Raw genomic sequence first — 14,526 nt, 5'->3', positions numbered from 1 at the left:
TTATTTTGTGGAGCTGTCCTGTTAACTTTATTTATGCATTTTATACTGTCCGACCAGTAGAACCCGTCCTGTTCTGTAGACATGGTCCTTAGTTATTTATTTATGTTGGACCAGTCCAATATGACTGCCAGTTGAAATAAACCTTTTGTTGTAAGAAAACTTGTTTAATTTGTGCAGCATATTCCTAATCCATATTCCATTATCTATTTTGTAATTTTACATATGTTTAAAAATATCGGAATTCATGTCGATGTTCTAATATCACATTCTGTGAATGTCGTGAAACACTAGGGTTGTGTCGGTGTCTGTGTGTGTTGGGAGTGCGGCTGCTAAATGTCAAGGTCCGGGAGGCGATTGATGCAGAACAACGTGTCTGTGTGTGTGTGTGTGTGTGTGTGTGTGTGTGTGTGTGTGAAAGAGACAAATATAAAAACCTTCAAGTAGACTCTAATAACATAATCATATTGTTTCTTGTACTTAAATATCTAACTTTACGGTCGCTATCTGTTTCTTCTTCCCTATCATATTTATAATGTGTGATTAGCAAAATACCCCTACATCACACATGTGATGTAAGGGTATTTTGCAAATACCTAGAATTTACAAATGATAGATACACCGAGGATGCCTGATCTATGGTCTAGCTAGGGTGACCAGACGTCCTCGGATTTAGGGGACTGTCCACGTTTTCGGTTGTCTGTCCCTGACCAAATACAGAAGAAAAAAACTACCTCTGTCCCGGTTCTGTTTTTAAAGACACAACATTAGGTTTTTCAATCGGATTGATAGTCAAACTGGAAATGTCCCAGTTTTTTTTCCTTTTGGGGAATTGTGTTCCCAGTTTTGATCTCGGACGTCTGGTGAATGTATATCATATCAGAATATTCTATTACTGTTAAGTCCACTATGAATATTAAAATACGCTTAACCATGTGTCCTGTTTCATAGCTACATGTTTGACCTTTGTAGCAAAAAAAACCATGAAAATCAGTTTTGTATTTAGTGAGATTGATTAATTTAACGCGCTGACAGCTCATTTCACCTCCCAAACACATTATACTGAGTGGAGCGGGTGACCGGTCCAAGATGGCGGCCCCAAGTTTCGTCAGCGCCAGTAGGCAGTAGCGGTCGATGCGGCGTCTACTCTTTATTATGTCTATGGTTTGATGTACCAGTTATCTCCGCTGGTAGCTAAGCGTATGGAGCTCTGGATATGTCACCTTGTGTGCTGTTGTGATTGGTTGTAGTGTTATCCAATTGCGTGCAGTCAAATGTTCAAATAAACACTTGGTGCCGCCCCTTAAGGTGGGTGACTTTCATTACTCGATGCCAGACCCTTAGTCTTTTGGATTTGGGTCTGGATTTCCAGGCTACACAACAACACAAATTTCAGTTTATTCACAAAAGAGACATTCTCAGAGCGTTAACTTCAGCTATTATTGTTGTATAAAAAAATCATTGCTGTGTTGTTTTGGAGTGCAGCTACTATCCTCAGACCACACAAAACACCCAAATGCTCTCTGCTCGTAGCTCCACCTTAACTGCTAATTTCCTTATTCATATCTGCATTCAGATGTTTGAAGCCAGTCTGCAAGTCTCTATTTTTTAGGGTAAAAAATGTATCAATTTATTATTTCTCCAAAATGTTCAAAATTTTGAGAAATCTGAAAGAAAATTGAATGCTTGTTCATAGGACCATCATCAGCACAACTTCAATGGACTTATTACCAAAAGAAACTTAAATAGGCAATCAGACAGAAGGTGTTTCCTATCAACTCACTAGCTCATGTCACTCACAAAGCAAGGATACACCATAATTCTTTTGTTTCTCTCTTCCTGATGACAGGATGGTCAGCCTGATATCCTCTACACTTTCTGGAATGATGTAACCAAGACACTTAGTGTGGAGTTTCACAGAGCAACTGAAGGTAAGATTGCTAAAGCTGCCAATTTAAAAGAAATATGAATTACTCAGAGAGTTTAAATCTTTAAAATGTCTCTTAAGACTAACAGTAGATAGCTGCATCACCAGCAGCAGCACAAACAGCTAGTGGGAGGTCTCATTTAGAAAGCCATAATCATCAGGCTGTGACAAGAGCTCGGTTATCAGCAGGAAATCAATGGGGCTGCAAGTAATAGAAGGCCTGATGATCATGGAGCTATAAGAGCACAAAGTAGTCTTGTTGAACCAGTGTTGGCCTGTTTTACAACCTTAGTTTGTATTAAAGCAAAATTGTGAAGGGATTTTTTTTTTTGCGATTTCGCGACCCCACAGTCACAGAGTGCATCTACGTATACACCGCTGCAGTACATATGGATTTTAAACCAGCTCTGTGTCATTTTCATGTTGGCAGGGTGTTTAGATGAACAGGGTTTGGATTCCCTCAGTAATGCGTTTCCCGTCATCCGCGGGATATCAGCGGACCTTTGCTGATCTGCTTCGGTGGCACCTCCCAGCACTGGTGCCACGGAGGGAAGCCAAACACCCTCTGCCCTCACTGCCATGACAAAGAGCTGGATAAAAATCAGAAAAACATGCGGTTTAAAGTTACTGTTGGTAGCTTTTATGAAAAATATATATTTTTTTTGTTATACTTGCTCAAACTGTCACTTTATTCTACTTGAGAAAGAAAGTGTAATGGAGACTTGATAATTACGACTGTAGCTGGTTGGGAATGTGTTACGGCTGTGGAGCATCGGTCGGATGCTCTGATCCTATCTTCAACAGATTTATTGACAGCAGGCAGATGATTGTCTGTCTGTGTGTGGTTCTACAAAAGAACATATCAGCATACAAGTACAGACAACGGTGCCAACAGGATGCAATCATTAAGGATAGTTAATGATGATAATTAATTAATGACCTAACTTAATTAACTAGCTGCTTATACCAAATAACCAAAATTATATGCATCAGCTCCTTATTAGATTAAACAGCCTTCTTGCTGCTGTGGTCTCAGCAACTCAAAACATAGTTCTATCTTACCAAACCATTGTGAACACTCCAAAAATAATTATATACTATTATGTAATGACACACAAGCACCATATTAGTGTAATACTTATAATGCAAAGCATTTGCGTGCAGCTGGCTAAGTTTTTGCTAACATACTGCATTTTAACTGAATATCCCAGAACATAAAACATTAATATAAACCTAAGGCTCCTGAAATACTCATATACATTTCATACCAGTGTGCTCAATGTCTCTGAACACAGAGGCAACAGCTATACACTTTAGAATTATCTTCGATGCTTTTCTCTTGACCACTCTCACCACAAACTCAAAAACCAGTGTTATCCGCCACCGAATGCAGGTGTCCCCTCTGCAATATCAAAACAAAGGCTCTATTTTGGCTGATCCCTGCCAGCAAAATTGTTGAGCCATCTTAAGTCTGATTTTGCATCTATGCATTCCAACATCTTTTTTTTTTCTGCTATTGCTGAAATCCAACATGTAAACAAATGAGATGGTGTGCATCTAAAAGCTAAGTCAGTTGCAGCACACAGGCATTATATAAAATTGATCATTTTTCAGTTAAGTGCCTCTCAGGAGTTGAACAATTTGGAACGAGTTCTAAATGGGAGCTGATTGTTGTTTCACCTCACCAATCATCTCTCTCGTGTTCCTCTATCTCACCGGAGTCTCTTTGCAACAATTGTCAAATAAAGCAACAAAAAAAATGGCATTACCCCTTTTCAAAGAAGTTTAAAAAAAATAAATAAATGAACATAGATTGTGTCGTTCTAAGAGTAGGGAAAAAGAAAGACTTCTAACAACGAATTCTAACAATGACATCTCTCTCTCTCTCTCTCTCTCTCTTTCTCACTCTCACACACACACACACACACACACACACACACACTCAGATCATTATGAAGGCGTCTTAGTAAAGAGTTGTCTGATTTCACAGAATAACAAAGTGAGAACAGGAGAGGCGGATTTGGCTTCTTGCTAACATACTAACTGGCACTTTACTGAAGTATGTGTGTGGGTGGTTTTGTGTGTGTGTGTGTGTGTGTGTGTGTGTTAAAGATATTCTGGAACTAAAATAGGGAAGGATGACATGCTTGCTTGTTAATATGTGAGTAATATAGAGGCTTTAATATATGATTACTGATTGTCCTCAGTTTCCATTTTCTCTCTCCAAAGTTAAAAAATACACCTACACGTCTAAAGTTATCATATCTAGTCAGTATCTCGTGTTTAATCCGTACACAGCAATGTAAAACCAACTTATGTGGTTTTACACACAAAGGGGAGTTTCACTATTTCTTGGTGCTAAAAGTCAGGTGCAGTGACTGTGTACAGCTTCCTAGAGTCTTGTCATTGCAGTGAGGTTGCCAGGTTTGGTACCATCATATCTGGCAACCTACTGGAGACACTGTACAGAAGTGCTGGGTATGGAAGCAAATATTGTTTAAAACAAGTTGTTCCAGCACGTTAGTGCTCCTAAAACCACAAATTGTAATTTCATTAAATTGCTGTTGGTGTATGTATCAAACACACAATTTGCATTGCGTTAATCATTAAGCTTCAAGGTTAGCCAGTCCAATTTAGGGCTGATGTGATGTTACCACACAAGTTGCCTGGATGAACACAACATTTAAACTATTTTAGGCACTTTTTTTCTAGAATACATGGTTGGTCTAAATCAGGGCTATACCCAAGCCATTGAAATGTCACGTGTGTTTATTGTCTGTGGTGTCACCGAATTGCCACTATGGTGGTTTGACTGCAGTAAGCTACAGCAAGCTGCCGGCCTGGTGTTCTGACGATTTATGCTCCCTTGTCAAAATATGCAGCCTATGTGTTTTTTGTAATTCCATTATTTTTATTTATGTTTTAACAATAATAACAAACTGGGATGAATGTACTTAGATATTCTGATACTCTATTCTAAAAAATAAAATGAAAACGCCAGGATAGCTCAGTCGGTAGAGAGGGCGCCCATATACAGTATAGAAGTTTACCCCTCGACGCAGCAGGCCCGGCTTCAACTCCGACCTGCGGCCCTTTGCTGCATGTCATTCCCGGTTTCTCTCTCCATTTTCATGTCTTCAGCCGTCTTGTCATTCAAGGCATAAAATGCCCAACAAAATAATCTTTAAAAAATTAACATGTGATAGCTTTTGGTCTGTCTGTTTGAGAGCCAAATCGCGATAGATAGACTGTGACAAAGTAATTACACTAACTTTGCATTCATGATGGAATATCAAGCATCTCACAAGCTGCGTGGGCAAACACTGCAAAAAAAGGTTTCAATACCATTTGGACTAGGTTTGACTGGGTTACACAAAGCCATACTAAATGGGAAATACCAACAGCCTACCAAGAGCCTGTGTCTGTCCCAGGTTTCTTCCTAAAAGGGAGTTTTTCCTCGCCACTGTTGCACTGTTGCTTGCTCTGGAGGGAACTACTAGAACTGTTGGGTCCTTGTAAATTATGGAGTGTGGTCTAGACCTACTCTATCTGTAAAGTGTCTTGTGATAACTCTTGTTATGAATTGATACTATAAATAAAATTGATTTGAATTGAACTAACTTTACAACCAAACTCCAAAACGAGCACAATCCCATAGGAACATCGTCACTCTGCCATTTTAACTCAAATTGTGTAAGATTGCAAACTGACTTAAAACACTGATAGCGTTACCGCTGATAAAATATTGCTGATAATCATATCCATGCATTAATGTTACTTTATAACCGCGCTGGTTATGTCAAGCAACTAAGCCTGCTTGGATATGAATACCTCCGCATCAGCGTTAATTTGGTTAACGATAATAAAGACGTAATATGTTCATCAACAAATGATGGGATGGCATCAATGAAACTCAATTGTGGCAATATCAATAATATTATGGATAAAAAAGACCAAAGACCAAGTTGTATTAAAAACAACAACAACTTTTTATATTCATCACCTTCCACCTTTTCTAGGGATGCACCAAATCCCGATTTTTGGGGTTTGGGCAAAAACCGAATCAACTGGTTAAGATTCTGCCGAATCAGAAACCAAATACCGAATCCTCCTCCCATCCTCAGTCCATTACCACAGTAAACACATTAATGAAGTAAACAACGTCCAAAGCCTCTGCCATAGTTAAATGTAACAACTTAATGTTGAATTCACACACTCCGCTCCCACTGTAGGGACACTCATTACCGAGAGAACAGCTGACGGCCCAGGAGAGGCGCCGTCTGGTTAACACCAGTTTTTAGCTGTGACTGTCTTTCCTTTGCCGTACTTGAAGTTCCAACCTGCATTCTGGCTGCTGTCTATAGATTCCTTCACGCACAACTTGTATTCTTTCAGATGTTTCATACGCAAATGTTTTAACAGCGGCAATGTTGTGTTTTGTTTACAGTCCTTGCCGCCAAAGATAGGTTATCAGTGCGACTGATAACCCTGATAACTCAGAGTAAGCGCAAAACCAGGGGTTTAAGTGGGCCAGAAAGATCCGCAACTGCTCTCCGGCACCTTGAAAAAATAAGTAAATTAATCTAAAGTGCAGTTTTGTACATCAGTGTTTCATTCTGCAGCGGCGCACCGCCATGAGTATGCCTCCTATTCACCAACACCAGATCAATCACACACAAAATGGATGAGCTACACACACACAAAACTGCTACTTTAGGATTTTCACAAAAGTCTGGCTGAACATCCCGGATGGCAGCTAGCATCTAGCAGCTAGCAGGGCAAGCTAGCTACCGGCAGGATAGAGACAGGGTAGGTGAATTTGTCAACAAATAATGTCTGAGTTGAAAACGCATATTGTCGTCATGTAAGGGCCCTGTTCATCTTGTACATACATTTTAATTGCGTTTTGTGTCTGTTAAGAGGCACAAAGGCTCTCTAAAACTGGCCTCGATAACTGCCGTTTTAGCTCAGTGGAAGCTTGCACATGTAGCTGCAGGCACTCAGTGTTGACCTGATTCAGGTCGGGGTTTTTTCAATCAAAGTACACGCATATTTATAGCTATCAAGATTAATGTAAAAATTGGCTGGAATTGTCCTTTAAAGTTTAAAGCTTTTGCATGCTGCACTTAACCCATCTATCCTCCTTTCTCTTATACTAAACAGCTATTTTGTATATACTGTATTTGTTTCTGTATATATTTATTTATTACTAATGTTTAACATGTTTGTCTGTTTGTGTATGTATGCACCAAGGCAAATTGTTGGGTTGCTAAGTGGGGGTCTTCTGTAACTTATGTCTGGGTACCACCGGCCAAGCAATCAGCCTTTTCCAAACAGGCCCGTTTTGAACGGGCCCCGCACTAGTTGTATGTATAAGCAGGTTCCTCACTGCCTGTGCTTCTGCTGCTTTTTTTCTTTCTAGCTTCGTCCTTCCTGAAGCAGGCGTTTGAAGGAGAGTTTCCTAAGCTGCTGCGACTGTACAACGAACTGTGGCGTCGCCTGCAGCAATACAGCGCCAGCCTCCAGGGGGCCCTAACAGGCAGCGGAGGAATTGATGCGTCTCTGGACATCACCACCACTGAGACAGACAGCCAGGACCTCTTCACACATGGAAAACAGGACTACAAGTGAGCCGACACAAAAACAACAACATAATCAGAGTCACTTCAGAGTGTGATCACACCTGCAGGCTGTTTGTTTTGTGTGAAGCAGGGGGAAGAAGTTTATTTTGGACCATATTTGTATTTTGTTTAGATTAACACTTTAATTACAAGTTCAGCTATAAGTGAACAAGCACATGTAAAGGTTTCCTCAACTAACAAGCAGAGTTCTGGTCTCCTGTGATCCATGTCCAGTGCCAGAACCTGTAACCACCACCCGTTCTCACTCCCAACTCGTAAAAAACTGACGCTTGGTCAGTGGCTCTCAGTGTTAGTTACCGACGCAAAAAATCACCCTTTACCGTCCTTATGGGATGCCTAGGGAAGCAGCAGCTTGACTGCCGAGCTGTAAGATGACGTAGTATTAAGAGAGACAATCGAGTAGTATAAAGGTATGTAAAGGGTGGGGGGTGGATGGGTCAATCAACACAGGACTCTCACCCAGAAGACTGAGGTTTGTGTCCTGTGTGTCACTAAAAAGTACATTTTTATAACCCCAACTTTTTTATAAACCAAACCTAACTGTACCGGTCTTGTTCTGCATGTCAGTTAAACGTACACCCCGACCCAGAGCGTCAAAAAGTGACACCAAGAGTCCCAATCAAGCACGTTTTTAGCATCAATAACATTTGCACCGACCAAGCTTCACTTTCTGAAGCAATGGGAGTGAGATCTGTGTTGGTACTAGCTGAGTGAGATGGACTCGTCGGATCTTTAGTGGAGTATGATACTTGAGGTGTCTAGACAGACCCACCCCCAGTAGGGGTCTCTAATGTTCATGTCTGGCTGTTGAACTCTTTCAGGTTCCGGTCAGATTTGGAATGGACAGACCTTTCTTGGGTGGTGGAAGACTTGCATTTTATTCCAATAAACCCCTTTAAGCAATTATTTTAATCGATGGTCGGCCACCTTAACAATCAATTAATCGTTTAATCATTAATATTTTATGAAATACATTTGAGGTTTGTCCGTTAGAAAACTGTTTTTACCACTGACATAACCTATGTTATGATACAAAATAAAATCAACAAAACACGTTGTAGGGTAACTACCTTTTTCCGATGTTTTCGTGTGTTTGACATTGTTCCAGTATTAAGCGAGATCGCTGCAGTCGGCAGCGGTGAAACAAGCTACAATGTAAGTTAATAAGTTAATTGTCTAGCTTGTACTTGCCTTCACAAAAGTGCCACTGACAGACTCAGATTAATACTAGACCAATGTCAAAGATTGTTGTTCCAGTCACTTAGACTCAAAAACAGGAAAATAGGATCCAAGTAAACACCAAGTTACTTGAATGATAAACTAAATAACACAATAAGGACCATTTTTAAATACGGAGCTCCCACCTGTTGCTATTCAACTGCTGCTGCAAAGAGCTGCTCAGCTGGACAGATGTCCCAAAGACGAAAAAGACAGTTGCTCTGACTTTATCTCTCCAATTACCGCTACTGCTAAAATGCATTCATAGTGGGAGCAGGTGAGTGTTGCTAATCCATCACTTTTGTTTTGATTTAGTTGGAAGCATGTGTAATTAGAGTCAGCTGTGTGGTTTTTAATCACTTAAATTAATAACGGCAATTAAGTCCAGCATCCCAGTATCTCCCACAATGTTAACAAACAATGTCCAAACAAGATACGTTTGACAATACTAAAGCCCAGGCACAAATTGCTTCCTTTTTGATAATAACATTGTTTCACAATGCATAGCAGGAACACAGCTGCTGCGTCTGAAAACCCTCCCTATTTACTACCTAGTGCACTGAGTGCTATTTAGTTTGAGTGTCTGAATTTTGAGGATAAATATTATAGTTTAATTTCTTCTCACATCCACTTAATGCAATGCATCATGTTTTGTAGATAAAAATGTGCCTGTGTATGTGACACTACACATGTGAGTGATGACCCAAAATGATGATTAAGTGGCCAAAATCTCAACTGACAAGTCGATTTTTGCACAAACCTAAAGCTAATGTCAGTTCATTGAGACGTTATTTGTAGAATTCTAGTCTTGTGAAGAGCAATCAGTTTGAGAAAAGCAACCATGTGACCTATTAAGTTTAGGTTTTGGCATTGGTATCAGGAGAGAAGAAATGGGATCGGTGCATCTGTTGTATGGTAGCATGGAGCGAGAGACCGTGTCTGTAAAGAAGGTGGGAAGGAGAACTGTGAAATGAAGCGGGAGTAGAGAGGAAGGAGAGACTGAGGAACAAAGGAATGATTTAACAGGTGGATTGAGGAGTGAAGACATGACCGAAACAGCAAGCAACAACAAGTCTTTTCTTGTATGAGCACTAGGAGCACGTTCATGTGCTCACCGGTCCAATCAAGCTGCTGATTACAAAGAACACAGCTTCAGGAAAACACGTCAGACACATTTCAGCCTCATCAATTCCTCATGGAAACATATCTGCTGTGTGTACAGCTTTGAAATATTTAAAGTTTTGTAAAGTCATGATACAACACTACATTTGATTGTTAGGACATTTTCCCTTTCTTGTCCTGTATCACAATAATAAACAGTCGTGAGAGAATGTTGAATACAGCACACACACACACGCACAAACACACACCTACAAACACCAACACACACCCACACACGTCTGCGTGTAATAGGAGGAGATATAGTGGCATTTTGCTTCCATTTATATATGCACTTCAAATGCTCTATTAATAAATGTAAGCATATATTCTAACCAATTAGAGGATAATATATGTCCACATGAGACAATAAATAGATTGTGACATTATAGAATGACAGATTTGAAATGTTTAATTTTTAAAGGCTATCTTTACAGTAAAGTGATGCTATTTTCTGATCTTATTGCGTTGTTGTGGCCGAGTGAAAAGAACAGGATGTCTTACCATATGCATGGTAATAATGGTTTCTCAAACATACACATCAATTATGTAAGTGCACTCTGCATCTTTTTTGTCTTTGTGTGTGTGTGTATGTGTGTGTGTGTGTGTGTGTGTGTGTGTGTGTGTGTGTGTGTGTGTGTGTGTGTGTGTGTGTGTGTGTGTGTGTGTGTGTGTGTGTGTGTGTGTGTGTGTGTGTGTGTGTGTGTGTGTGTGTGTGTGTGTAGCCCAGAGAAGGCTCTCAAGGACTCTCTGCAGCCGTACGAGGCAGCCTACCTCTCCAGGTCCCTCTCTCGCCTGTTTGATCCCATCAACCTGGTGTTCCCTATGGGCGGCCGCAACCCACCTTCCAACGATGAGCTGGACAGCATCATCAAGACCATCAGCAGGCAAGCACAGTACATGCCATATTGGCAGCCATACAGCAAAGACCCAATGGAAGTGACTAAATCAGCCAATAAGGTAGTAAAGAGATGTGAACATTCTACTTAAGTACAGTAACTAAGTATTTATACTTTGTTATATTACAACACTGTTCTATTGAAGTCAATACAAACCATCAGTCATCATCCAGAACCTGGATCTGGATCAGTGGCAGTCTGCAAAGGGAGAATGAAACTTACAAACGGGTTCCTCTACTGTTATGGATAATCAAACAGAGATGGTAAAAGGCAAATATTGCAAATGTTTTATGTAATTATCACAGGGAGGTTACCAGGGAAAAGTAACAAGGTCTCCCCACAATCAGTTTTACCCAGCATTTCCCAAAGAACACAGAGATACATAATGATTTTATACTTATACTCACAAAACAAGAAGTTTATGCTCATTGTAAAGCAGACAAATTAATACGTTTCTAAACCAATGAAAAGATTTCTTTACCATAACCATACTCAATGACAAGCTTTTGCATGTCTCTATACAATTTCATATATATAGCTTTTCCTTCAGGCATTCAGAGATACTGTCTTATTTACCAGTGAAAGGCTGTCATACAGTATATGTTTACACAGATTTACATAAATGGTCCAGAGCCTATCTATAGGAATGTATTTGCACCTGTCACAGTAAGCAAAACCTCTATATGGGCCTCTGGCTGTAATATTGACATCTGGTGTGAGACAGTTTTCAATATAATTCAATTTTATTTATATAGTGCCAAATCACAACAACAGTTATCTCATTGCGCTTTTCATAAAAGAGCAGGTCTAGACCGTACTCTGATGTTATTTACAGAAACCCACCAATGGTTTTGAACACAGTTTATAGAAAATGAACAAATGATTGAATGAATTAATAAAAATAACACTACTTTATCATTTTGACCACAATGACACAAGATAAGTTAAACGGGCGCGTCTGAGCTGCGGTTTTGTTTTCCGTCCTCTGCCACGCGCCATACCACACCAGGAGTGATTCAGTTAGGGAGCGTCTTGCTGCCCAACTCACATTTTTATTGTCTCCCCAAGTACTTTGCTGAACAATCAGGTGTTTATTAAACGGGTATCTACCTTCCAAGCACTCCATGCCTTCTCTTTTCTGGCGTTGTATTTATAAAAAAAAGATCTATGATGTTGCTTTTCCACGTCCAAGATGAATCTCTCGTGGTGTTAAGGAGAAAATAGAGGAGAAATATACAATATTGACGGGGGGGCCCAGCTGTTCAAACGCCCCGCGGCTAATCCCGACGCGTATTTTTAGCGGAGCATAGAGCCGTTTCGCACATACTTCTGGCGCGACGCAGCTGGTGGAATATCAAGCATTGACTTGAATCGCTGTGATGGCTCTGCAGGGGTCGTGCCACATCCAGAAAATAGGGGTTAGGACCCTATAGTTTATGTTTTTCTATGACAGTGTATGAAATGACAATGTGAAAAGAGTAGTTGCTAGTGATTACTCATCAGAGAATTATTGACTTGATCTGCAGCGCCCCTCATCTTTACGGAGCTTCATGATTCCAGCTCATTGTTGATCATTTATGGCCACCAGGAGGACACAGACACAACTCCAAATGAATGAGAATGTTTCTCTGGGACTGCTGGATGCATAAATAAGCAACTGAGATGATAATATGTGTTCATAACTGGTTTCCACTATCCTCAAATGGCCAGAACTTTCTACTACCCAAAAAACAAAATGAACCTAATTTAATCAAACTATTCCCGCTGCATGAACATCATAACAGTCCCTTTCATTTAACCTGATCAACAGATGTTGTCTGGGTGTTATGTTTATTTTACTAGTAATAGTATCTCATTAGGTAGAGCCTTTAATAAAGACTTCTGTAATGTCATTGCTAATACACAGTATTTAAAGAGAATTGACAGATTCTCAATTGCTGCTACAGCTTTTGTTTCTCCTCAATGGTACAGTGTTCTATTCTTAAAATGAGTTTTATAATGAACTAGATCTTAGACCAAAAAATAAGCACTCTTTAATACTCAATAGTAAATGTAAAACTCAGATAGTGACAATGACGCCAGAAACGGTATGGTAGAAATAAAACGTTTCCCAGAAAATGTCAAAATACCAAACAATATACAAAATTGTGTTCACCAAATACTACTAGCTCACCTGGTAGATACCGCGCCCATATATGGAGTTCACTCCCTGACCTAGCGGCTGCAGGTTTGACTCCGACCTGCGGCCCTTTGCTGCATGTCATTTTCTCTCTCCCCTTTCATTTCTTCAGTTGTGTATATAGATAAAGGCCTAAAATGCCCCAAAAAGAATCTTTAAAAAAGAAAACACTATGCACCAAAGCTACCGTTGAACTACAAACATGCTAAATATCTTACATTTGATAATTAGCCAGGTGATATTATTTTAATGTGTTGGATTAATTGTTTGTTTGTTTGCAGTGAGCTGAATGTAGCCTCAGTAGATCCCAACCTGTCTCTGGCTGTGTCCAAGAATGCTGCCAAGACCATCCAACTCTTCTGTGTCAAGTCTGAACAGCTGGTGTGTACAGCATCTTCTGTGTGTGTGTGTGTGTGTGTGTGTGTGTGTGTGTGTGTGTGTGTGTGTGTGTGTGTGTGTGTCTTTGTCTGTGTGTGCCTGTTGGTCGGTCTAAGGTCTAAATCAAAATCTGTTTCTTCTTAACCCACCACATGTCCATAACACAACAAAAGACTGTTTAAATAGAGAAATCCACAGTATATCAAAAGCAACAAAATGTGATGTATTGCAATTGCTTCAATTGGGTATGTCCTGTGTACACACCATACTCTGCCTCCCTCCGTCTGCAGCTGTGCACTCAAGGTGAAGCCAGTCAGGTGATTGGGCCACTGACAGAGGGCCAAAGGAGGAATGTTGCTGTGGTCAACTCCCTCTACCGTCTGCAGCAGGCTGTCACCAAGGTAAGAAATAGTGTCTGTTTGCTGAACTTCAAAACTTCAGCTGTCTATGATCAGACCTTAAGAGAAACGTTACTATAGCACTGCCATAGTGAGGTCATTTCATCACCAATGAGATCTCACCGCAATAGACCTAAAATCATTTTTATGCCAAACTTGCGTTCCTACTTAATACAGTTCTTGAAAGTGTTAGGTATTAAGTTTAATTAATACGTTTCTTTATCGTAAAACTGACTATATAAATATATATATATATAATGTATACTACAGAAATGTAAGCATGTAATTAGGACTGGTTGAATTCAATACTTTTTAGGCACCAAACAAATTGCCCCATAGAGTGTCACGTATTGGAAAATGCCTTGTCATTCAATACCTAATGTGTAAATCTCATTAGCCAATCAGCATGCAGCATGCTTCAACAAAGAACTAAGAATGTCTGTAATTGGCTGTCTGACGTTACACGTTGTATAGACATGCAGTAAAAATTCTTAAGATACACAGAGACAGCTCATGTAGTAGGAGATAAAACATTAATGAAAAATGTATGCCTTAATGTTGTAATTTCTTTTAGTTTTATAAAAAAAAACTCTACATATCGGCAACCCCTCTACCAACTAAGCTATCGGTACTGTTATCTATATATACACTAACCGGCCACTTTATTAGGTACCCCATGCTAGTAACGGGTTGGACCCCTTTTTGCCTTCAGAACTGCCTCAATTCTTCG

The 14,526-nt window shown here is 39.9% G+C and overlaps 1 protein-coding gene across 1 annotated transcript in view; it reads left to right on the top strand.

The window, feature by feature from the left end:
* cog5 (component of oligomeric golgi complex 5) overlaps positions 1–14,526 on the top strand; it is a 73,387-nt gene that overhangs the window by 49,819 nt on the left and 9,042 nt on the right. Inside the window, exons 11-15 of the mRNA XM_034863181.1 lie at positions 1,847–1,928; positions 7,347–7,551; positions 10,668–10,829; positions 13,302–13,401; positions 13,689–13,799. Coding sequence (XP_034719072.1) covers positions 1,847–1,928; positions 7,347–7,551; positions 10,668–10,829; positions 13,302–13,401; positions 13,689–13,799 — 660 coding nt within the window. The remainder of the gene's footprint in view (positions 1–1,846; positions 1,929–7,346; positions 7,552–10,667; positions 10,830–13,301; positions 13,402–13,688; positions 13,800–14,526) is intronic.

Source organism: Etheostoma cragini, chromosome 23, assembly GCF_013103735.1.
Source record: "Etheostoma cragini isolate CJK2018 chromosome 23, CSU_Ecrag_1.0, whole genome shotgun sequence".
In the NCBI taxonomy this organism is placed as follows: domain Eukaryota; kingdom Metazoa; phylum Chordata; class Actinopteri; order Perciformes; family Percidae; genus Etheostoma; species Etheostoma cragini.
The sequence above is the reverse complement of the archived record's forward strand: the minus strand, read 5'-3'. Positions and strand labels throughout refer to the sequence as shown.